Source organism: Choristoneura fumiferana, chromosome 9, assembly GCF_025370935.1.
Source record: "Choristoneura fumiferana chromosome 9, NRCan_CFum_1, whole genome shotgun sequence".
Taxonomy (NCBI): Eukaryota; Metazoa; Arthropoda; class Insecta; order Lepidoptera; family Tortricidae; genus Choristoneura; species Choristoneura fumiferana.
In genome coordinates, this window is record NC_133480.1 from 7857598 (window position 1) to 7880286 (window position 22689).

Consider the following 22689-nt stretch of genomic DNA (forward strand, 5'->3'; position numbering starts at 1 on the left):
TAAATGTCTCATTGTTGACTACCTAAGGTATTTTATCGATGAGTCCTACGTATAAGTTCTTATGTGTAAAATCGTTACTTTACAGGACGGGCTTTCAAAGTCAAAAACTGTCGTAACTCAAAGATGGTGTGTGCACCACCATCTGTCTAAAACAACGTCTTACTGTATTTATATTTCCATGTAATCCTCCAAAAAATCAATCGAAACACGAAAAAAAGGATCGCAGAAAGTAAATTTATGTTAATTGTTACCCCAAATTTAACGCGAGCGAAGCCGCGGGCAAAAGCTAGTATGTAATATTTTGTTCTGAGCTCCCGCACACTCGATAGCCTAAAGCCTTAAGTACAAGATCGTAGTTTCTCTCACCAGTCGCCTAACAGACTTTGGCTGGTGCGAAGGTATTTTAGCGACGAAATTTCAGTGTAAGTAAATTAAAAAATACATTACGTACTATTTGTGTTGAGAACAAAGTGATTATCAGAGGCAAGTATTTTTAATTTATTTAAATCACTAACTCTCTATTAAACAGGGGGGTGAATAATCCTTTTTAAATAATCAATTGACAAATAAAAACGGTTGTACTTAAGTACCTATTAGCATCACTGCTGAAAAAAAAACATTGACATAATGTAACCCTATTTCAATGCTAACATAACAACTCTTTTTTTTAAAAAAGGTTGTTTCTATGCAAATTGTCTGACCTTATTAACTTATTATTGACTGCGATGGTTGTTATGGAAAAAAAATGCAATTAGTATTTTTGGCATTTCATTTTTTTTTTAAATAATTAATTATCAAAGAATTCTATGTACACGATATCTCTGTTTATTTTATAATTTTTCTTTTGCTCTATATATGTCCTCATAAAGTAGGTAATTCTTACCCATATAGTTCTAAGTGTTTATATTATAAGTTTTTTTACTGCTTTATGGTGTGCAATAAAGAATATTTGTATTGTATTGTATTGTTCTATTTTTACTTCGTTTGCGAAACACAATCCTCGCTACAGATTCGAGTGGCTGTAATCTCATGAACATTAAGATTAGTATGAAACTCTTAGTAAGTACATATGTTATGTGCCGTTAAATTCTTAAGACTATTCATAATCATGCTACTTAGAAAATTAAAAAAAAAAACAATGATTACTTTGAATTGAGCTCAAAAATGATGTTAGGATTCTACTATATGGTTATTAAATACTTAAATAATGATATCGGTAATAATGCGTATATTTGTTTTCATAAATAAATTGGATACTCAAGCAAAGTCTAGACTTATGAAACATTCTAGAAGTACATAAATACATCAAAAACCGGAAAATAAACGCACAACAGGTTTCACGGCATTATTATTGCATCTATTATTATCCGTGTGGTGTCGGGTTAGAATTACACCTCTCCATTACTTCCGTGGATGTCGTAAGAGGCGACTGAGGATATAGGTTAACCGGTTAGGTATACCGTAGGCGACGGGCTAGCAACCTGTCACTATTGTACAGTTTTTGTAAAACTTAAAACCTAAAATTGCTCTGCCGACCCCATTTGAGAATACAGGCGTGATGTTTGTGTGTGTGCCAATAATTCAAATTATGCTACATTGCTTCCAGTTTCTTAAGCCTTTGACGTGGCCGTGTTTCGAATGAACGTGAATGGGAAAAGTGGAATGAGAGGCAGTAATTTGGACTGAGTGATGCCCGATGCAACAGTTGCACTTGCTTTCGATTTACACTACCCGTATGTCAAGTAAAAAAATGCAAGTTTAAGGTAAAAAAAAAAAAAAAATTTTTTTTGTTGACCTGTACTTTTTGTCGACTTTAATTGCATTATCACCTAAACTACATTGGCATACCAAATTTCAAGTCGATGCCATTAACCGTTGAAGAGTTCCGTCCTGCGGAGACGATCCCAGCCGGGCTACCAGGATGTCACTACTTTACATAAATTAAAGTTAATTTACATAAATTGCATAACAATACAATAATCAAGTAGTTATACTTATGTAAGTATTCCAAATGTCAAGTCAATCTGACTACTGGAAGTTGATCAAATTTAACTTGCAAGATTTGACTTCAAACAGACAGACAGACAACGGGACAGGTGGACTAAATAAAAGCTTGTAAAATTTAGGCAATCCGGTGGGAATCGAGTTGTTACGATGCCACGCTACACGTATGCAACGTGTGTGTGATTGTTATTCTTTCACTGACGTACACAACTTTAGTAATAAGCTAGTAATAAGATCCCATGGGATACGAGTAACTTTTACAATACGGTACCATAAAAACCTGCCATCCTTGAAGTGTGTAAACAAATTGCTATAATTCACTATTTGTATTCAACACGCAGACACTTAGCAATTACTGACGCTTGAAACCCAAGTGACTTCCAACTAGAACGTTTATTTGTCTTAACATGGATCTTCCGTAACGATTATTGGAATACCGGAAACTAAAAATGCGGATTTCCTTGTTACATACATATATAATGGTACATGTAGGATAAATGCAAAGTAATGCCCAATGCGGGATGAAGCCCCGTAGCATACGCTGCCATGTCATTGTCATGACAAAGTAATGTAACTCAAGTTACAGTGTTTTACATTAACATCAATCAATTGAGCTATTTGGCTCAATGATATACCGGGTGTGGCCTGTAACACGAGCAAAAAATTAAAACCTAGACTAGATCATACTCTTCAAACTGGATGATATTAATTCAGCGACTTTTAGAAATAATGGAGTCTTTAGATTTTCCCTTTTTCATACAAATTAAAAAGTGTTATCAATGTACGCCATCCTACAACCCAATTGACGTCGCCGTCACGCAACAAACATCAAACATTTTGCTTTACATTGCTTCTTCGATTAAACTGACGACCAGATGGCCTAGTGGTTAGAGAACCTGACTACGAAGCTTGAGGTCCCGGGTTCGATTCCCGTGTCGGGGCAGATATTTGTATGAAAAATACGAATGTTTGTTCTCGGGTCTTGGGTGTTTAATATGTATTTAAGTATGTATCTATCTAAATAATTATATTTATCCGTTGCTTAGTACCCATAACACAAGCTTTGCTAAGCTTACTTTGGGACTAGGTTAATTGGTGTTAATGAGGGCTATCGTTTTTTGTCTCACTAGATGGCGCACTGTTGCGTGAGGTTTTTAAGTATGGCTTTCAAAGTCTGTTAATACGGGCGTGAAAACAAAGTTTAGATTAAAATCATATTTAATACACCTTAAAACCGTACCATAAAAATATCGAGCATGCCACAGTGTTGCATAGTCCCCGTTTTGTTCGGAAAAAGGGGAGGACAAAGGTTTCCGAAAGACAAAATTGGCTCAAAACACAGACATTCATTGCCCCGGAACGCATATTTGCCATAATTAAATTCAGATATTACAAAATATTCTCAAAAATTTTCTAATAAACCCGCGTAGCTCACTCAAAAACTATGAGATTTGACATTTCGGAGACCTCACGCTACACTAGCGCCTCTAGTGGCGAATTCATTCGCGATAGCCCTCATTGTCCCGTTATATTAGTTATATTGAACTTTAAAGTACAATAATAATTAAAATAAACTAAATATGTTTGAATGTCGCTGAACTTATTATTATATTAAAATTTTTGCTCGTGTTACAGGCAACATCCGGTAGAGGAATAAACTTTATTATTGTGTCGTCAAAAATAAGTCTAAGAACAACTAGTGATGTTAATATTTACCAATAGCTAAAATTAAAAGTAAAGTTTTTATACTTATGAGTTACGTTTTGATTTTTAAATCATTAAAAAAATGTTAAAAATTTGTTTATAATAATAATAATAATAATAATTCATTTATTTTCAAGAACAACATAGGTCCAAATTTAAATACATACAATTCTAAAATTCTAAGTTAATAAGCAAAATGCAAAATTATATTAATGTCACAAATTAGGTAATTAATTAAATTTAGGCTATTAATAAAAAGAAAATATGATATCGGTGCACTTTAAACACCATTTCTTTTTACGTGAACCAACATGCAATGGTTCATGTAAGGACAGTCAAATCTATCAGCAATCATGGACAAAATAGTGTTGCGGCTCGCGCGCACTCTGCTGGCCAAGGACGCGCAGCGCCTGCGCACAGTGGTGTAGAAGCAGGCGGTGCGCGCCTCCGCGAACATGCCCGACGCGCTGCAGCGTCGCGCCAGCCGCAACATAACCCTGAACGCGTCGTTGTACTGTACGCGCAGAGCGCTGAGCGACTTACGGGTACAGCGGGCCCACAGACTGCACGTGTACAACGAAGTGCAGTATGCACGAAATAGAGTTATTTTGACTTCTCTCGTACAACGCGCAAACCTGCGTGCCAGCATGTTCGCCCTTATCGCCAGCGCTCTGCGCTCCCTCTCTATATCAGCGTCATCCTTTAGGTCTTCCGTGAGCAGGTGGCCGAGATATTTAAATTGCGTCACACGTTTCAATTGTACACCATTCAACATTATTGGCGGTACATCTGTTGGAAGCCGAGCTCTAGGCCTGAAAACCATGATCTCGCTCTTTTTCGCATTATAAATTAGACCATGTCGCTCAGCAAACCTCACACAAGTGTTCAGGAGTGTCTTTAGACCGCCCACCGACGCGCTCAGTAGCACCATGTCATCTGCGTAACTTAGGTTATTGACACATATATCGTCGATATGGCAGCCGACATGCTGACTACTGAGCGCGACGATGAGCGCGTTTATATAAATATTAAAAAGTTTCGGTGAGGTGAGGCCACCCTGCCTAACTCCACTCTGTAGCCTATACGGCGAGGAGAACCGACCCGCCCATCGAACATTGTTTACTTGATTACTATACCAGTACTTAAACATATTAATAATTTCGACAGGCACATCACACTCCCTCAACTTCTTCCACAAGAGGTCGTAATCTACCAAGTCGAACGCCTTTGACAAGTCGAGAAAACATGCAAAAACAGGCGTTCTACGAGTAGTGTAGTAGCTAACGACATGCTTAAGACTCAATATGGCAGACTCAGTCGACAGCCCAGGTTTAAACCCAAACTGGTTGTCGTGTAACGTCAGGTATTTATCCAATTGAGTATCAAGCAAACCGTCAAGCACTTTAGCGATTATCGTGGCCAGAGAGATAGGTCTATAATTATTTTTATCTGATATATCTCCCACCTTACTCTTGACGATAGGCACCACAACGGTCTTCATTAGCTCCACCGGCAAATATGAGTGGCGTAAGCAAAGGGAATAAAACATTGCCAATACTCTAGGAAGGTGCGGCCCAGCATGCCGGAGATGCTCGATACTCAGACCGTCGTGACCGGGTGACTTACCCTTCGACATATGTTTAATTACCCGTGCTACATCTTTCGCTGTAATCACAAGAAAACTGTCATCACAACTCGTCTGAGCATCCAGCATCGACGAAGATGGCCCCAGCGGCGACTTCACCTCAAAATGATCCTTAAATAATTCGGCTATTGCACCGGGGTCAGTTACACCATTAATGCTCACAGGCAAGCCAGGGGCAGAATTCAACTTATTTGTGCTCTTCCAAAAACTCTTAAAGTCACATTTCGAGTGATATGATGCCAGCAAGTCCATTTTTATTTGATCCTGATGATTTTGGCACCATTTCAACTTTGACTTAAAGATTTTACGGCTCAAACACATTGCCTCATATAAATGACCACTAGAAGGTTTTCCGTAAGCATTCCAAGCATTAAAGTCTAATTTTGCCTGCCTGTGTGCATCACCAACGTGCTTATTCCAGCCCACAATGCGCCTATCTTTGCCTCTTTTCATCCCAGCCCCTCGGTAAGTCGACACAGCAGCCTGTCCCAGAGCATCGACAATATCAGTGTACATTCGATTAATAATATTTCTGTGTTCAATATCACTGCAAAAACCAGAAAAACAACAATCACGCAATTCTTCCGGGTAGTCCATTAACCTCAAGATATTATGGCAGCATTTTTCGTACATGTCAGTTTGACATCCATCTCTATGGCCCCATATTACCCGGTGGTCATCAATATAGCCTTTAACAAACATATTATTGGAAAATACTTTTGGTCTAATTATACCAAGGTCAATTTCCAAACACAAGGGAAAATGATCGGACCAATATGTGCCATATTTTACATCTACTTTTACAATTGACTTAAGAGCGCCTTCGGTTACTACACAGTGATCCAACCACCTTCGAGATCCGTGGGCATCACTAATGAAAGTGTATGTTTCGGAGGAGACACCCAAAAACTCAGTATCCGCAATAGTCCAATCACAATCGGTACAAAAGTCTGCTAACTCTGTGTAGAATAGACTATTAGGGTGCGCATTCAAGTCACCGAGTATAAACACTGACTCACAATCAGCGCCTTCGACAATAGCACTCACCTCACCGAGACAATCCGTAAAGTCCACAAGATTATCGAGTTTGTCAGTTGGCATATACACACTTATCACCAAAATGTGTCGTTTATCGAGTACAATTTTGACGGCACATAGACGCGGGTTGTCACAATCAATTACTGTTACACAGCAAAAAACGCTTTTTTTCCATAGAATTGCCACTCCTCCATAAGGTCTTCCACGCAACATACCTACTGCGGTGTCGACTGCCGAGGTGCCCGCGGCATTAAAGTCTTCATCAATGCTGTTTAAATAAGTTACTTCTCCTGGCAGCAACCACGTTTCCTGCAGCGCAATCAAGTCAAAAGATCTGCACAGCTCCCTAATATCCTCAAGAGATCGTTTCACATTCTTACAATTGAAAGTTACAAGCCTATATGTTTTATCCATTTGATTGTTTATATTGACCGTTGACAGATGTTTTTCTGTTCGAAACAGCATACTTAAAATTAATAAATCTTCTAAAAATTATGTCCTTCGGCCATAGTTTCTCATCCAAAAACAACGACACTTTATGATCACTTACGAAAAACTTGAAAGCATTGTAATCCTTTCGTCTCATGCTATCAATTTTCTCGAGTGAGATAATTTCCTTCGTTTTACTTTGAATATAAGTAACAATATCTGACTCTAGTGTATTTTTATGAACCTTTGTAATAAGAATGGGGGTTTTTCCTTCAGCCGCTTTAAATTTTCCCGTGGTATCAAAAGCCGTTCCTTTTTTACCCATGTATCTATAGTTGTTTTTCTTCCGTTTAGATTGAACTTGCCAACCGTCATCATTATTATTCTTCGTTTGAGGGTAGTCATCCGTCAACACCGGGTCGTGTAGATCGCGCATTGGGTCACCATTCAGCTGTTCATTTAGATCGGGCATTGACCGTTCAGTATGAGTCATCACGAATGGGGAGTTAGTATATTTTACATTATCGTTCTTACATTTCGCCCCAACAACTTTTTTGCCACACTGCTGCTGCTGCTTAGGTGCGTTAACTTTAGGTGAATCTTTCCTATCTGCTGAGTAAGATTCATCCAACTTATTTTCTGGTGAGTTTCGAAAGGGTGACATCGATAACTGGGGCGAAAGTCCGATGGGTCCACTATCGTGCATCCAGGCCCCCGCTTAGAGTTTATGTTTCGTAAGGGGGTATGTGGTATAGACGAAAACTTCAAATTGTTTATTTCAATACGAAGGTCTTCTACTTGACTACCTTTTGCGTAAGATGTTTTAATTACTTCTATTTCACTGCGCAACTTTGCCATATCCTTTAGCAGTTTAGTGCAGTCAAGGTGATCAAAATCAATGGGCGGTAATTTTTCAAGTTGTCGTGCGACAAACACCGGTAAGGTATCCATGTCAGCCCATCGCAGCACTCTTAATATATCATCTATATCCCGCTTCACTTTACCAGTTCCTTTTCGTAAAACGTTACGTTGATCCGTCGAGAGCGCCTCGAACAACAACGACTTCGATTTCTTTATTTCTTCACTAGAAAAAGCCGACGTGCACACGTTCACCAGCAAATTGTCATCAGCTACTGAAAGTTTATTCTGTATATATGACAGCATTTCGTCAATAACGATATTGCACGTCTTACATTTTAGTACGTTCGAATGAGTCATTTTAACGACACTGCACTGCGCACGATTTCACACGCCCGTCGCTTATCGATGCGCGAGCGGAACTCGATTTTATGATTATGTATATTATCCTCATCATCATCATCATCATCATTATTATCATCAGCCAGAAGACGTCCACTGCTGAAAAAAGGCCTCTCTCTTAAAACGCCACAGTGAACTTATTATGAAGAGCAAAATGATCAATAGTTTGTCCAAATTTCATCTAAATCGGTTTAATATTCACAGTTTCAAGGCCAAATAATATAAAAGGAAATACTATTGCATTTTTAAAGTTACACAGTTTTGTCATGACACGGCATATCGTTTTCTACCGGGTTGCCTATGTAATGTTGCAGTCTGTCTGCACTGTCTTACTTAATGATCGCCGATTTAAAATCATCGTGGACATAATCTCGTTTATTCTGTCTGAATACTTTACTTACTACCTTTACTCACGGCTTGATACGCGTAAACTATAAGGCCTAGCAAGTGAACTGAAATTCTGGGATTTCACAAAAAAACCCTTGAGTACAACATAATTACTAACACAATACACTAACATAATTACATAATTAATAACGTTTTAAACTTTCGTGATTTTCAATCACAGTCAAAATACCACAAACGGGACTTATTACGCTAAAACACGAGTAATATTTACCTCGACGTTTCGACCAAATTACAGTGGCCGTGGTCACGGGTATGCTGAAGTGTGAAGGTGTGTGTGTGTGTGTGAAGTGTGTGAGGTTTCGAGATACGAGTGCCGGTACTTTTTGTGATCAAGTGCGGGTAGTTTCGAAGGACTCGCGCTGCTAAGCAGGCTTGACATCCCACACTTCTCAGTCTACTCTTGGCCACGGCAACTTTAATGTGGTCGAAACGTCGAGGTAAATATTACTTGTGTGTTTTAGCGTGATAAGTCCCGTTTGTGTAATTTTGAACATAAATAACACATTGTGAATTTCATCCTTCTCATATATAGAAAACTATATCGTTCGCGCGGGCGCGCGATTTTCGTCTGGTTCGGTGAAAAACTTTGTAATAGGCAAGGCTGCTTACATAAGGATCCAGTTCAGTTTGAACTTGGCATAGATACCTAAGCTAGTTTTTTTCTCGCGGTCGTTGTATGTCGTAATGATACCAGTTTCATTGGATTTTGAAAGTGTATTTGATCCATAGAAGAACCAGTAGACTGAAGGGTTTATTATATATTTTTAACCCCCGACGCAAAAAAGGGGTGTTATAAGTTTGACCGCTATGTGTGTCTGTATGTCTGTGTGTCTATATGTCTGTGTGTCTGTATGTCTGTCTGTCTGTCTGTGGCACTGTAGCTCTTAAACGGGTGGACCGATTTGAATGCGGTTTTTTTTTATTTGAAAGCAAGTTTTCTAGCAATGGTTCTTAGACATGTTTGGGATATTGAACTTCGAAGTGGCAAAGTCGAGGGTTGTCCAACTTTTTGTTGATTAGGATATATTATATGTTTTACATAACAACCATTTATTGAATAAATAATAAGTAAATTAATATCACGGGTCGTTTGATACCAATTGAACTAGTCCCAAAATAAGCAAAGCGTGTACTATGGCAACTTGAAACTACAGACATAAAATGATTTAAAAAAAAAAAAATTAAAAACGTTTTCTGACAATTTGTATGCCTTTGGGTCAATAATAATGCTTTAAATGAGAAAATTTGAAAACTGAAGCTAATTTTTTTAAAACTTTGTGTGGAAGTAGACGGGCAGATAGACAGACAGACACATTGTCACAGAGTGACAGCAATAACATTATTTTTGGACACTTCAGGCTTGGAACCTTAAAGGCCAGTAGACGCTATAATTTAACTGTTTTCGTTTTTTTTTCTTGATCGAATGAAGTTTATTGTATCGTGTCTTAAACTGTCATAGATTGGTCCTGATGACTACCAGACTAGCAGTGTCAATATCTGCCATAATAAAGCGTGCACAATATCTGATAAGACTCTATTTCTAGGGCGGGTAGGACGTGTCAGATATTTCTACACGCTCCGCTGAGGCAGATATTAATGGATATGGCTGTACGATTTTTTACGAGACCGAAAAGAAAAAAAACATATTATGTATATTTAAAATTTAATTACACACAATATGATACAAAAATTAACAAATATAGGTAACGTTATCGCAAAAGCACAGAAAAACAAAACTAAAAATAATTTATTTAAAGTTTAAATATACATTGTTAATTTTGGATAACCGTCCCTGAACTTAAGGTATTTTTTGCATTATCTTTCATATCAACCGTTGAAAAGGCATTGAAAATTTTCCTTCTCGTCTAATGTTTCATTTTCATTGTACAAACATGAGATGATTATGTATTTAGGTCCAATTTAGGTACAATTTCTAGTTAACTAAAACAATTAATACTTTGCTCATACTTTGCTCACTCGCGATCTTATGTCTAGCTACGTCTATGCATGAAGTGTGTGTTCATGCAGTTCATCCACCTCCACACTATAAAAACACAAACAAATCACACAAATATTAGTTTTTAGTTTAGTTTTCTTTACTTTTCTACTAACGTAGGTATTTAAGTTTAGCTTCTGTTTCGGGCTATATAATTCGACGCCCTTCTTCTCGGAGTAATGCAACACTGAGGCTGCTGCAACACGTTTGCTGCTAAACTCGATTTAAGACGTGAATTATTTGGATTTATTTCATTAAACATGAGTGAGTCTCACGGTAGTTTCATGTTCAAAGTTTGTACCTACTAAAGTACCTATTTGTTTTTTTTAACGGTATGGTTAACATCGTTAGGTTGCCTATTTTTTTCCCGTCACAACTCTCGGGTAGGCAGGTATAAACAGGTAAATCGATACTAGTAACTTGCACCGGTCTGGTTAATGAGTGAAAGTTAAATGAAAATAACGATTATTTCATTACGAACACGGTGGTATAGGGTTTTCTGCGAAAAATCAGTCCTGAATGCCGGTTGTCGAATAACATGGACGGACCACAAACAGCTGCTATGCTGTATCCTCTTCTATCGCATGGGATGGTTGGTTGGGAACTCTCAGTTGCACATATTCACTCGCAGCAATATTTCACTTTTTAAAATTCGACAACCGGAATTCAGGACTGATTTTTGAGAAGAACAGAGTTTTTATTCAGGAAAATTGCACAGCTCCCGCGGGATAGCAATAAATGAAGTCTATGCGAACGGAGTCGCGGGCAACAGCTAGTTATCTATAACTAAATAGGGTGTAGGATCCCTAATCTAAATGACCCTCAAGAGGTAGATACACTGGCTTCTTCGCCCATGCACACACAGCCATGACTCACGACCACTCTCGCCCGTGGCTTTCGTGTAACTGACGCGAGCGGCACTCCACAACAGTTGTGGAGGCCCGAGACAGCATAGATAATACTACCACAAACACTACACAGGGCATTTTATTTTCATTGGAAATGACTTACTACAGTTTTATTTGCACTGACGTAAACACAAAAGTAGATTGATTTATGTACGTACTTCAAGATTAAAAAGATCTCATTATTAATTTGTGCTTGTTGGCTAGTCCAGTCAGTTGACTTAATGTTTTCCTAAATATAAGAAAGAAAGAAAGAAGACATTTATTTGCATTCATGAAGACACACACATACAATAAAATTTAAGTAAATAAAAAACACTAAACAGGAAACGAAAAAAAAAAGAAATACAAAAATTAAAACACACTACTACTACTACTACTACTACTATTAGTACCTTTACTACTATTTTATTATTGTTATTGTATTATTATTATTACCACTATTTACTTCATTTGCTGTCAATTTTGTCAATCAAATTGAAACACGAGAATTTCAAAAAGCCCCGAAGGAATTCCCAAAAATACCTACATAATGTTCTCATGTCTCTTTATTAACTAGACACTTTTATCTTTACAGGATTTAAAGATGTGCGACATAAAATATGATCATCCTTTACTACAATTAACTGAAAAACAAGTCCAGGCAGTCCGAGATTATGGCGGTTTGGACTTAGATCGACTAAAGGAGGACGTGCAAACTGTTTTGGATTGGTGCTCTAAGGAGGAACATCTTCAAGCTGCTGTGCCATATTTAGGTATAATAATAAAAAATATCATCACCTTTCATCATTATCATCATCATATTGTTATCAGCCGTAGGACGTCCACTGTTGGAAATAGGCCTTCCCCCATGTACCTCCGGTTGCTTCAGTTGGAAGCGACCTGCTTCCAACGTGAACCTGCGGTTTTAACCAGATTATCCATCATCTCCTCCTCCTTCTGTTACTTTTCGTCACCTGTCATGAAAAAAACATTTTTCATCGCAGAAGTTTATTTTATCCCAGAAAGCAACAAATTCTGCAGGATGCAGGTAAATTATAAGAAAAGACTTCTAAACTGAAGAAATAAACTTTGGCTTATTACCCATGAGCGCCTTGCGTTTTTAGCTCACGTGAAAAATACGTATTAAATTATCTTACGAGTATTATCAGTTTGCTATTTGATTGAACCAGGCGTTTCTTTGTCCAAAAGAACCACTAGTTTTAGGATTCTTTTCCACGACCATAAACCATAACTTGGGTAGTGGTTCTCCACTACCATGGCAGAAATATTATAGTTATTTTATTAGGTCTGTGTTACCTTACCTTGTAGCTTTTGCTGTGGTACTATGGATCTTTGTGATTTGCTACCTGCTTCCAAATTAGGATTTGTTAATTTGAATTTAGAATTTTTTGAATAGTTCACGACTGTACACGGAACTGCACTTATGTGTTGTATTGTATGATAAAACTCTTTATTGTACATAAAAACTCATGAAATTAACAGAAAACAAGATAGTAAGACTTATGTCACAGTAAAAAGCAACGACCATTACGAGGGTTTTAATTACCGTCTCTGGACGGACCATTCATAAAAGTGTTAAAATTGTTTCCAATACCTATTTCAGCTAAGACCAACATGGTGGAGAGAATGCTGCTACTGTCAAAAGGCTCCGTAGAGATATGCAAGAAACGTATCGACCACGTCCTCACAGCAAGAGGCCTGATACCAGAACTAACTTTGAATCGGAAACCTGAAGAATTTAAGGAAATCCTTAGCTGCGTGTCAGTACATACATGTTTAAAAAGCTTTATAAAGCTTAGGGTGGGTCCACTCTTACACATAAACATGATACGGTATCATACTAAAATAGAACAAGTAGGTTCACTACGAACAAACATACATCGTGCGGCTTAAATGTGTGCGGGCCTATTGGCGCCGGTACGTACGCACTCGCCGCACACTGATAATTTAAGGAGGATTAAGTTTTCTTTAGTCAAGGCTGCGCTGCGCTACCGTCGGTGCCGTACGTTTCGATTTTAACTCGCTCGTCTTGCGCTCGCTTTGCGAGATGATGACCTTTTACGTTCGCGTACTCGTACTTACGTATTTTTGTATTAGGTATAGTTGAAAATTAGTACCTAGTATATAATAAGTGTAGTGTGATAGTTTCGTGCAAATACACATAAAAAATAATAGATACCTACCTACCTATAAACAATATTATTATAGTTATAGTATTATGTGTAGGAAACATGAGTAACTAGTATGTACACAGTCGCCATCACCACTTCGGCGAATTTATAAATAATATTTTTAAATTTAGTAAGTATAATAATAATAGAGCGGCAAAGAATCTTGTTTCTCTAGACGCAGGTATAAGACACTTGGAATATTCCGTACGAAATACGAAATCCTTAGAAAAGTATTACTTAATTTTTTCGTAATGGCTACGGAACACTATTTCGGGCGTGTCCAACACTCTCTTGGCCGGTTTTTTTATCGGAAGCTTTTTTTTTCAGAATTGTTATAAAACAAACTCAACATAATATAGACTTCTACAGGATAACCATTCGAAAAATTATGAAAAATTTATGGTTTACGCGGGATTTTTTTATGACTAACAATAATTATGACAAACATTACATTATGACTTATAAAATTATGGCAGTCAAAATGGATCCCAGTAAAATGACACAAATGTGGATCCACCATTAATAGGGTCGCGTTTGAGTGAGACAGTAAAACTCGAGAAATGCTAGCCAGTGTTATAAAATTTAAAAAAAAATAGAATATTGTCAAACTACTCTCACGATACAAACGCCAACTAGCCCGTTTTTCTATCTATCAGTCTTAATTTTTCTTCTTTTTTTTTCAGAAATTATGTTGCTCTCCCCAAAGTACATCCTGTAGATAATTCAAGAGTCCTCGTTTGTAAATTTAAAGAGGATTTAGAAAACTTCACTCTTTTACGATACTTCCGATACACATTTTACGTAAGTACACGTAATCAAACTTTATTATAATATCGATATAAAACACACTGTGAACATTTCTTGTGTTCAAAAGAAACACCTTGTTGTAAAGTTGGGTGCTAAAATGAGAGAAATTTTGCTTATTTTTGGTACTTTCTATTTCGAGGCCGTTTGCCATTGAACAGACAAAATTAAATATCCTCTAAACTAGTCTAAAACACACCTTATTTATATTGATGTACGATCCTGGTCCAGAATAAGAAGATAATATTATATTATATTGGGGAGGGCTATATTTTTGCGCCGTTTGGTGTTGAGACCCTAGGGCCGTGGTGGCCAGGCGCACGCGATATCGCGAAAGAGATATCCGTGCGCCTCATCGATGTTTCAGGTGACCAGAGGGCTGGCAGCTATTTGGGCAATGGATTAGCCTTGCGATACAACGCGGGAATGCTGCCAGCCTTCTGGGCACAATGAACAGCGACGGTGACCTAGGAGGGATTTTTTATTTATAGGTTACGCTAGGTTATATATTTTTTGTACATAGTCATATTTTTAAATGTTTAATGTATTGTGTTTTATTGCTTTTTGTTATAATTAATTATAACAAAAATATTAATATATAATATAGTTTACACATTTAGACATTGTTTTATTCAAGTTTCTTTACTTGTTCAAAAATGTTATTCATATTTTAAGCTCCATCTATATTACACAGATGCTCAGGGTCTCCAATGAAATTCTAATACATTAATTCTGCTGTGTTTTGTTACGAAATGTTCGATACAGCGCCATCTATAAGTCATTTGCTGAACTAGATGGCTTTTTAATTAAAATGGTCGATGCCTGTCGACAACCATGCACTTTACTAGTTCCAAAATAAGACACAATAATATATATATATTATTACCCAAAACAGCATTACGGAAAACGTTTAAACTTTGTAAAATGTTTCCCAATATAAGTAAATAAATAATATTAAAAATAATATGTTTCTCGTATAGGTACACCCTTAATTCTTAATTTAATTTTTATTGTTCGATATTGTAGTGAAATTGTCATTCAGCTGAAATAACATTCCGTTTGGTAACACCCTAACAGTAATTCTTCTTTGGTTCTTCTTATCGCTTACCATCAGGCATTCATTTTGCTCGTTTGCCGCCTATTCCATATAAATAAACCACAGGAAGTATTTTTGCGGCGTTTTTTTTTTTTTTTTTCAAAGAAAAATTTAGCGAGGTAGGTTTAGGTATCTTATTTGGGAAGGGCTTGGGCTGGACATTTATGTGACATTTCCGATTTGTTATAATTTTATAATATTCCTTTCAACTGATCTATTTAATATGTTTTTTTTTAGTTAGGAGAATATAGGCTGTACGATGACTACATCATAGCAGAGCGATACGTCGTTGACATGAAAAACTTAAACCTTGGAATACTAGCGAAGATAAGCCCCGTTTTGCTGAAGAAAGCGGAGATTTTGACGACAGTGAGTTCTTTTTCTCACATAATATTAAAATCAGTCTGCCCGGTTCACATTATCCCAGTAATATCGTGTCAGTGGCGATACATCGCGGGGTTAAAATCCATACGAGTTACACAAGATCGATCGAGCACCGCAGTGTCATTCTACTAAAACGGTTTTACTTACTGGAATAATGTGAACCCGAGCATAATCTACCACGGCAGTTTCTAAATGGTATGCACTAGAAATACGACGAATTAAACAAAGGCAAGGGGGGTAAAAACAATAATTTAAAAAAAAAACCCGACTGCGTTAAAAAAATACTTAAAAGAAGAAAAAAAGACGTGGACGTAGTGGTCTTGAACTCTGTTAAGTAGCTAACTTAAACTTACACAGTCGGGACCCATTAGGTACTAAGAATTTTTAGAGCTGGTCGCGATTTGAATGGGTCCTGACTGTTGAAGTTTTAGTTAGCTACTTAACAGAGTTCTAGACCACTACGTCCACACCTTATTTTCTTCTTTTTAGTATTTTTTAACGTAGTCGAGTTTTTATTTTTTTAATTTATCGTTTTATTTCATAATTTTTTGATACTTCTGTGAAAACGGAACAGATAACCGTTGGGGGCGAAAAGTTCTCGAGTGGCCACCACGAACCGGAAAACAATGCGTTGGCAGACCTCCCACTCGGTGGACTGACGAAATTGTGAGATTTACGGGCAAACGGTGTAAGCAAGTGTCATTCATTGTATCGTTTTAAGGCAGAGGCCTTAGTTCAGCAGTGGATGTCTTCCGGCTGATGATGATGATGATGATGATGATCAAATGCAATAGGGAAAGCAAGCGAGTAACAAGACAAAGATAGATATGAGTCCTTATCTGAATTAATCATTTTTTTTAGGAAGGCTATGGCATCAAAGTAAAGGGCATACACTTGCTAAACGCACCCTCCTTCGTGGATAAATTCGTGTTCTTATTAAAACAAGGGATGAAACAGAAGGTAGCTGAGAGGATCCACGTTCACAGCACATATGAAGACTTACACGAACAGGTCCCTAAAGAGATATTGCCCAAAGACTACGGTGGTGATGCACCGTCTGTTGAGAAATTGGATGGTGAGATTTTTATTATTTCTTTCTTTGACTGGTGCGGGAATGGGACATACTACAAATTACACAATGAACACTAAATACGAAACAGAATCAACATTGTAACATTAAAAGTTCGTATGTGACACTCTGTAGAACCCTGTCACAGGGAGCCTCTGCTGCCATGATCAAGATTTTTTTTAAAGTGCTGAAATTCTTACTGCGACAGGGTTCTACCGACACACATTATGAACTCGTCGACCTATAGCTTTGGACAGCCGCTATAATATGTATTGACCGGGGTGCTTTTCAATCAGCATAAAAAAATTGTAATGGACTGTAAACAATTACTTTGCTCACCCGCAACCTCTCGTACAAACACACATAAATCTACTATCGCCATCACCACACTACACTGACGCGTTTCGAACCCAACCAGAATTAATCCTCAGAGCAACACAACCGTTCACCATGCTACCAAATGTTAAACATAACACAAACTATATTATAGTTCATCCTACTTCCCATTAATATTTTATAATGCGAGAGTTTGTAAGTCTGTTTGTTTGTTAATTCATCCCGTCTAAACCACTGAATCGATTTAGATAAAATTCGGTATACTACAAATAGTTTTAGGCCCGGAGAAGGACACAGGATAGTTTTTATCCCGGAAAATTGCATAGTTCCCGCGGAATAGAGATAAATGAATTCTACACAAACGGAGTCGCGGATAACGGCTAGTATCTATCTAAAAGTTATCTGGGTCAGGGTAGACTTTTTTAGGGTTCTGTAGTCAAATTTCAAATTAAAGAAAAATTACAAAATAAATAAATAATAATAATACAGGGCTGTATGTATGGGGGTCCCTTAGTTACAAAACTAAACACTAACTATAGCTACGTTCAGTGGAAGTGTAGAATGCTTCCACCGTCATACATTTTAAAATAATAATAATAATTTAGTTCTGAAATATACATTTCAGGTCAAGTAACCATTAAGCTTTTGGATTCCGAAAGCAAGCTCACGTCTGCCGCCCCCAAAGTTAGCACACACGCACTCATGTCATGCTCTGAAAGCAGAGCGATACCGAGGGCATGGTATGGTATTGCTTCCGTTCCCATAAGCTCTATGGGATCGTCTTGGGAACTTCGACGTCGCGAGCCTGTGACTAGAAATTAAACTAAAAATATAAAAGTTTAAAATCCATAAGCTTAACAATATACAGCCTTAAATATAGCAAGGGGATGTGTAAAATCCCTGAGTTAATAAAAAAAATACTATACAGCAAGGGGGATGTATAAAGTCTCTGAGTTAATAATAAAATTCCTAATCTAAATAATTCAGAAATGTATATAGTCTCTAAATGTCAAAGTAAACTAATTAAATTATACAATCTTCAGAGGTGTCAAAAGCCTCCAAGGTCAAAAATTAATAATAATTATTAAAATAAAGAAATGGAGATGTATAAGGTCTCCAAATGTCAAACTAATAAATATTTTTAAATTAAATCCTGCAACGCGGACAACGGCAACAGAACCAGAAACTAGACACACACACACACACACACACACACACACACACACACACACACACACACACGAGTGACATCACACATCAACATCCTAATTTTCATCGGCTTTCAGTTTTGGAGTCAACTAAGAACCCTTATAGTTTCGCCATGTCTGTCCGTCTGTCTGTCTCTGTCCGTCCGCGGCTAAGCTAAGAGACCGTTAGTACTAGAAAGCTGATGTAATTTGGCATGAATATACTCGTACATATTAGTCACGCTGACAGTGGTAAAATAAAAAAAAAATGTTTTAGGGTACCTACCTTCCATAGACGTAAAGTTGGGGTGTTTTTTTTCTCGACTAACCTGTGTGGGGTATCGTTTGATATGGCTATCTCGTAATGGTTACGGAACCTTATCTTGGGCGTGTCCGATACGCTCTTGGATGTTTTTTTTTAATGAAAATGGTGGGGCTAACACTTTTATTTCATATTTCAATTCTTGTTATTTTACAGCTGCTTGGACCGACCTTCTTAGCTCTGAAGAAGCGCAGAGGATGATCAAAGATTTAGACAAAATAGTGTCTGATGAATCTCGGAGGACAAGTTCTAAGTTCAACGAAGAATATCTCGGCATACCTGGCTCTTTCAGAAAACTAGATTTTGATTGAAAAGTTGAAGAAGCACACACTGTCGTTCATCCATATCGAATTATACGGTGGGCCCTTTAACAGAAGCAAATAACTACTATCATACTGAACGACATTAGTGTAGCGACCACAGCTCGCTCGCAGCTCTTGCTCGTTAATCCTGCCGTGAAGCAGCAGTGCTTGCACTGTTGTGTTTCGGCGTGGAGAGTAAGACAGCCGGTGAAATTACTGGCACTTGAGGTATCCCATCTTAGGCCTCTAGGTTGGCAACGCATCTGCAATCCCACTGGTGTTGCAGGTGTCTATGGGCGGTGGTGATCTCTTACCATCAGGAGACCCACTTGCTCGTTTGCCATCCAATCGAATAAAAAAAAAAAAAAAAACAGCGACTTATAAAATACTTTTTTTACTTATATTTCACTGTAAAGTTTATTCGAAGAAGCAATGTAAAGCAACATTTTTGATGTTTGTAGCGAGACAGATGACGTCAATTAGTCTTTATGATGCCGAACATTCGACATTCTAAAGACTCAATTATTTTTAAAGGTCACGGAACTATTGCCGTTCAGTTTGACGAGTACGATCTCTATGTTTTAATATTTGCTCCTTTTAACGTATTCACTGCCACCTGACTTGATTTGACTGACCACAGGTGCCACCGACGCACATGTGCGTTCAAAATGTATGAATAATTATGACAGCGGCACAGGGTGAAAGTCACGGTGACGCTTAAATGCGTCGGTGGCAGTGAATACGTTAAGGGGTCCACCCGATCTATCGATAGCGTAATACAATTTATGATATTACCATGTTTAGACTAAATTGTTTACCTTTTATTTTACCTGGGTAGGTACGTTACCTAACTAGGCATATGGATAAAATTAAATATAGAACATCGTCCATTCATAATCATATACCTCGTTGAGTTTCTTACCGGATTCTTCTCAGCAGAGGTTTTTCCGAACCGGTAGTTTTTTTTTGACATTCATAGGTGCTTGTTATAGCCTAAATTGAATAAAGATATTTTGACTTTGACTTTGACTTTGACTTTATGTTCCTTTGCTTATAAGCTGACATCAAATGGTATCTCAATATTGAAATATATTTTATTTTTGTCTCAATTTATCCATACAATTACTTTTTGGAACAAGCGGTGAATAGATCAAAAACATTCAAACTCTAGATAAGATGTCACGTTGTATGATGACTGAAAATTAAATCGCACTTTTATAATGTTAACTCTTAAAGTATTTAAAATAATGTTAGAGTCTGAACACGTAAATGAAGCTATTCTGGATTATCGTTAGTATGCTGTAAGTTACAGATTTTTTTTAGATTTTAAGTCTATCTAAATAGATATGAAAAGTAGAAGTCAATTTCGTTTTCGTTTCGTTTCGTTTCGTCGGTTTTAGACTAGAATCAATTGCACTTAAATTTATAATTTAGAATTTCTTTAATAAATCAAAGAGATCTCTTAATTGTGCCCGAATGTTTTGCTCCCGAGTATCCATTTCTCTGTCTTAGAAATTGCACATTTTGAGTTATAAAATTTCACGGAAGAATGGTTTTTACCCCTCTTGTCGACTCTCGAAATAGTGTAAAGATGTTAATGATTGATCTCTAAGGCGGTCTTGCAACAAAAAAATTAAATACTTATGCCTAATATGACTCTGACAAACGTTACAATCAGCTGGCAAGTCAGAGACTTTTTCAGGTGCGAATGCATCTAAATGATTGGGAAACTTCGATAGAAGCACTGAGCAAAAGTCACAAAATGGATAAGATATATAGTTGACGGCAGTGAATGAATGTGTTAAATAAAAGCATGAACGATTGTCAAGTTTTCCGTTTAAGACGGCACCAGCACAGAATATATAATAGTACTAACGTACAGAATGGCCACGCTCCGCCCCGCACCGGTTCGAGTTACCCCACCCCTCAAGCGCAGATTGCAGGAAAACCGCAGGAAAGCAGTCCGGTGCACGACGCGATGTATGTCGGCCTCACGGCACTAAGTTCGGGAGCAATCATTTTGCGAAATCGTAACGGTACCCTACCTACTTCCTTTTTCTAAATAAATAATGATTTCTGAAATTATCGCGATTAATACATGAAATAACTATCTACCGAATAATTCTTTTAAGTTTGTAGTCGTATATCTAGTGTAATTTAAAATAATAATGCTTAAAATACGCAAACAGACACATTTTAGTAGGTTTAAATAAATCGAGGATATTCTAGCAGAACCGGATAAGTGCACAATATATATTTTTTATACGGTTTTGCTAGATAAATAAAGCAGAAAACATTGAGTATGCCTATGTATGTAACTTTAAAAAAAACACTTATTCTGTTTCGCCAGAATACCCTCGAAATAGGTACGATTAACGATTACATTTATTTGCACATATCTAAGCCATACCTACATAATTATGAGTAGGTACCTTTAAATGTCATTGGTAGCACTTATAGTACTATACAGTTTTACAATAGTCAGCCCTGTGCAGCTTACGCACACATCGACGCGTGTACAGACGTCGTCGTGCCTATGTAGATTCAAGAACGCGTATTTTGTACGGCGTGGCCGCCCTGTGCCTGTGGTACCAGTCTGATTTATTGTAGGTAGGTAGAGTCTAGTAAAGGCGGTAATCGGAATGTTAAGCTAGCCATGGTATTATTTTGTTTATTATTATTCATGAGATAACAAATGGTGATAAGTGTCTGATAAAAATAATAAATAAAAAATAAAACAATGTTCATGTTTTTTATTTTAGCCTTTCCGCGGTTTCTAATGTTAGTAGGACTATGTTATGCATTGCAGATAATAGCAAGTGTAATAAAAAACAAGGCTTAAAAGCCAAGTTTTTTTTTGTACGATGATGTGCTTATATTATAGCTATCGCAAGTTTTAAAGCTGTAAGTTTTTACTTTATGCTTTCGAAAATTTGGCTTGCTGGTAGAAACTGGCCATCGAACATAGGGCTCTTCCATGACTGTTTTAGTAGGTACTTCATAATAATTCGTATATGAGAACTAGCCAAGTCCGACCTTAGGTTTCAATATATTATCCTGCCTTGGCACTTGGCACCCATTTAGACTTACTTCTTTTGTCGATGAAGTCAACAAGCAAGGCATATAATCATAATATTGAACTTGGCTCTCATTTCACATTTATGTTTTGATGGGATTTAGGTTTCCTGATTTTTCAAATTTATTTTTTAATATAAAAACCTCAGGTTTCATAATATACAATAAGCTAACTAACTTAACACTCCTAAGAAAATATATCGAGACGTCTATAATTTTGTAAAAGTGCTTATTAACTTTTCATTTCCACTTAAAGCCACTAACAATAATTTTAACATTATAACGTTTTACAAAAAAACCATGACGCGCTTCAGTTTTGCACTTGAGAACTTGTTTTATTTTTAGGGTTGTGTTTACGCAAATATATTATGGGTCAGTGGCGTTGACGTCTTCGCGTCTCGATAGCTAACGCAGAGTATAAATCGTAGCACTTTAATAAAAACAACATTTTGAAGATCAACAAAATGACACAAAAACCATTTTATAAGCTCAAGAAAATATTTGTATTTAGAAAAACTGGACCTGATTTTACAAATAAATTGCAGCCACGA

At 37.1% G+C, this 22689-nt stretch overlaps 3 protein-coding genes across 4 annotated transcripts; 1 reads left to right on the top strand and 2 right to left on the bottom strand.

Annotated features, from left to right (window-relative positions):
• Positions 1 to 47: 47 nt before the first annotated feature.
• On the top strand, positions 48 to 21766 carry LOC141431118 (alpha-tocopherol transfer protein-like). 2 transcript variants are annotated; one of them, XM_074092127.1, is made up of 7 exons: positions 48 to 483; positions 11967 to 12144; positions 12996 to 13152; positions 14247 to 14364; positions 15701 to 15832; positions 16709 to 16922; positions 18918 to 21766. In XM_074092127.1, exons 2-7 carry the CDS (start codon positions 11976 to 11978, stop codon positions 19070 to 19072), a joined length of 945 nt encoding a protein of 314 aa, XP_073948228.1. In that variant the 5' UTR covers positions 48 to 483; positions 11967 to 11975; the 3' UTR covers positions 19073 to 21766. The 2 variants fall into 2 exon arrangements, with proteins under 2 accessions (XP_073948228.1, XP_073948227.1); XM_074092126.1 differs by having other exon boundaries at positions 48 to 422; positions 18918 to 21765.
• LOC141431114 (uncharacterized) lies at positions 3817 to 7525 on the bottom strand. The gene has a single exon (XM_074092121.1). The coding sequence runs from the start codon at positions 6854 to 6856 to the stop codon at positions 3989 to 3991; it is 2868 nt and encodes a 955-aa protein (XP_073948222.1). The 5' UTR covers positions 6857 to 7525; the 3' UTR covers positions 3817 to 3988.
• On the bottom strand, positions 7337 to 8919 carry LOC141431381 (uncharacterized). Its single transcript, XM_074092552.1, has one exon. It carries the CDS (start codon positions 8036 to 8038, stop codon positions 7337 to 7339), a length of 702 nt encoding a protein of 233 aa, XP_073948653.1. The 5' UTR covers positions 8039 to 8919.
• Positions 21767 to 22689: the final 923 nt, after the last annotated feature.

Bases quoted from the DNA above. Each gene is read 5' to 3' on its own strand.
- LOC141431114 (XM_074092121.1), bottom strand. From the start codon at position 6,856: ATGCTGTTTCGAACAGAAAAACATCTGTCAACGGTCAATATAAACAAT.
- LOC141431381 (XM_074092552.1), bottom strand. From the start codon at position 8,038: ATGACTCATTCGAACGTACTAAAATGTAAGACGTGCAATATCGTTATT.
- LOC141431118 (XM_074092127.1), top strand. From the start codon at position 11,976: ATGTGCGACATAAAATATGATCATCCTTTACTACAATTAACTGAAAAA. The intron at 12,145-12,995 runs GTATAATAATAA...TACCTATTTCAG, and splicing joins AGCTGCTGTGCCATATTTAG to CTAAGACCAACATGGTGGAG. The intron at 14,365-15,700 runs GTAAGTACACGT...GTTTTTTTTTAG, and splicing joins ACTTCCGATACACATTTTAC to TTAGGAGAATATAGGCTGTA.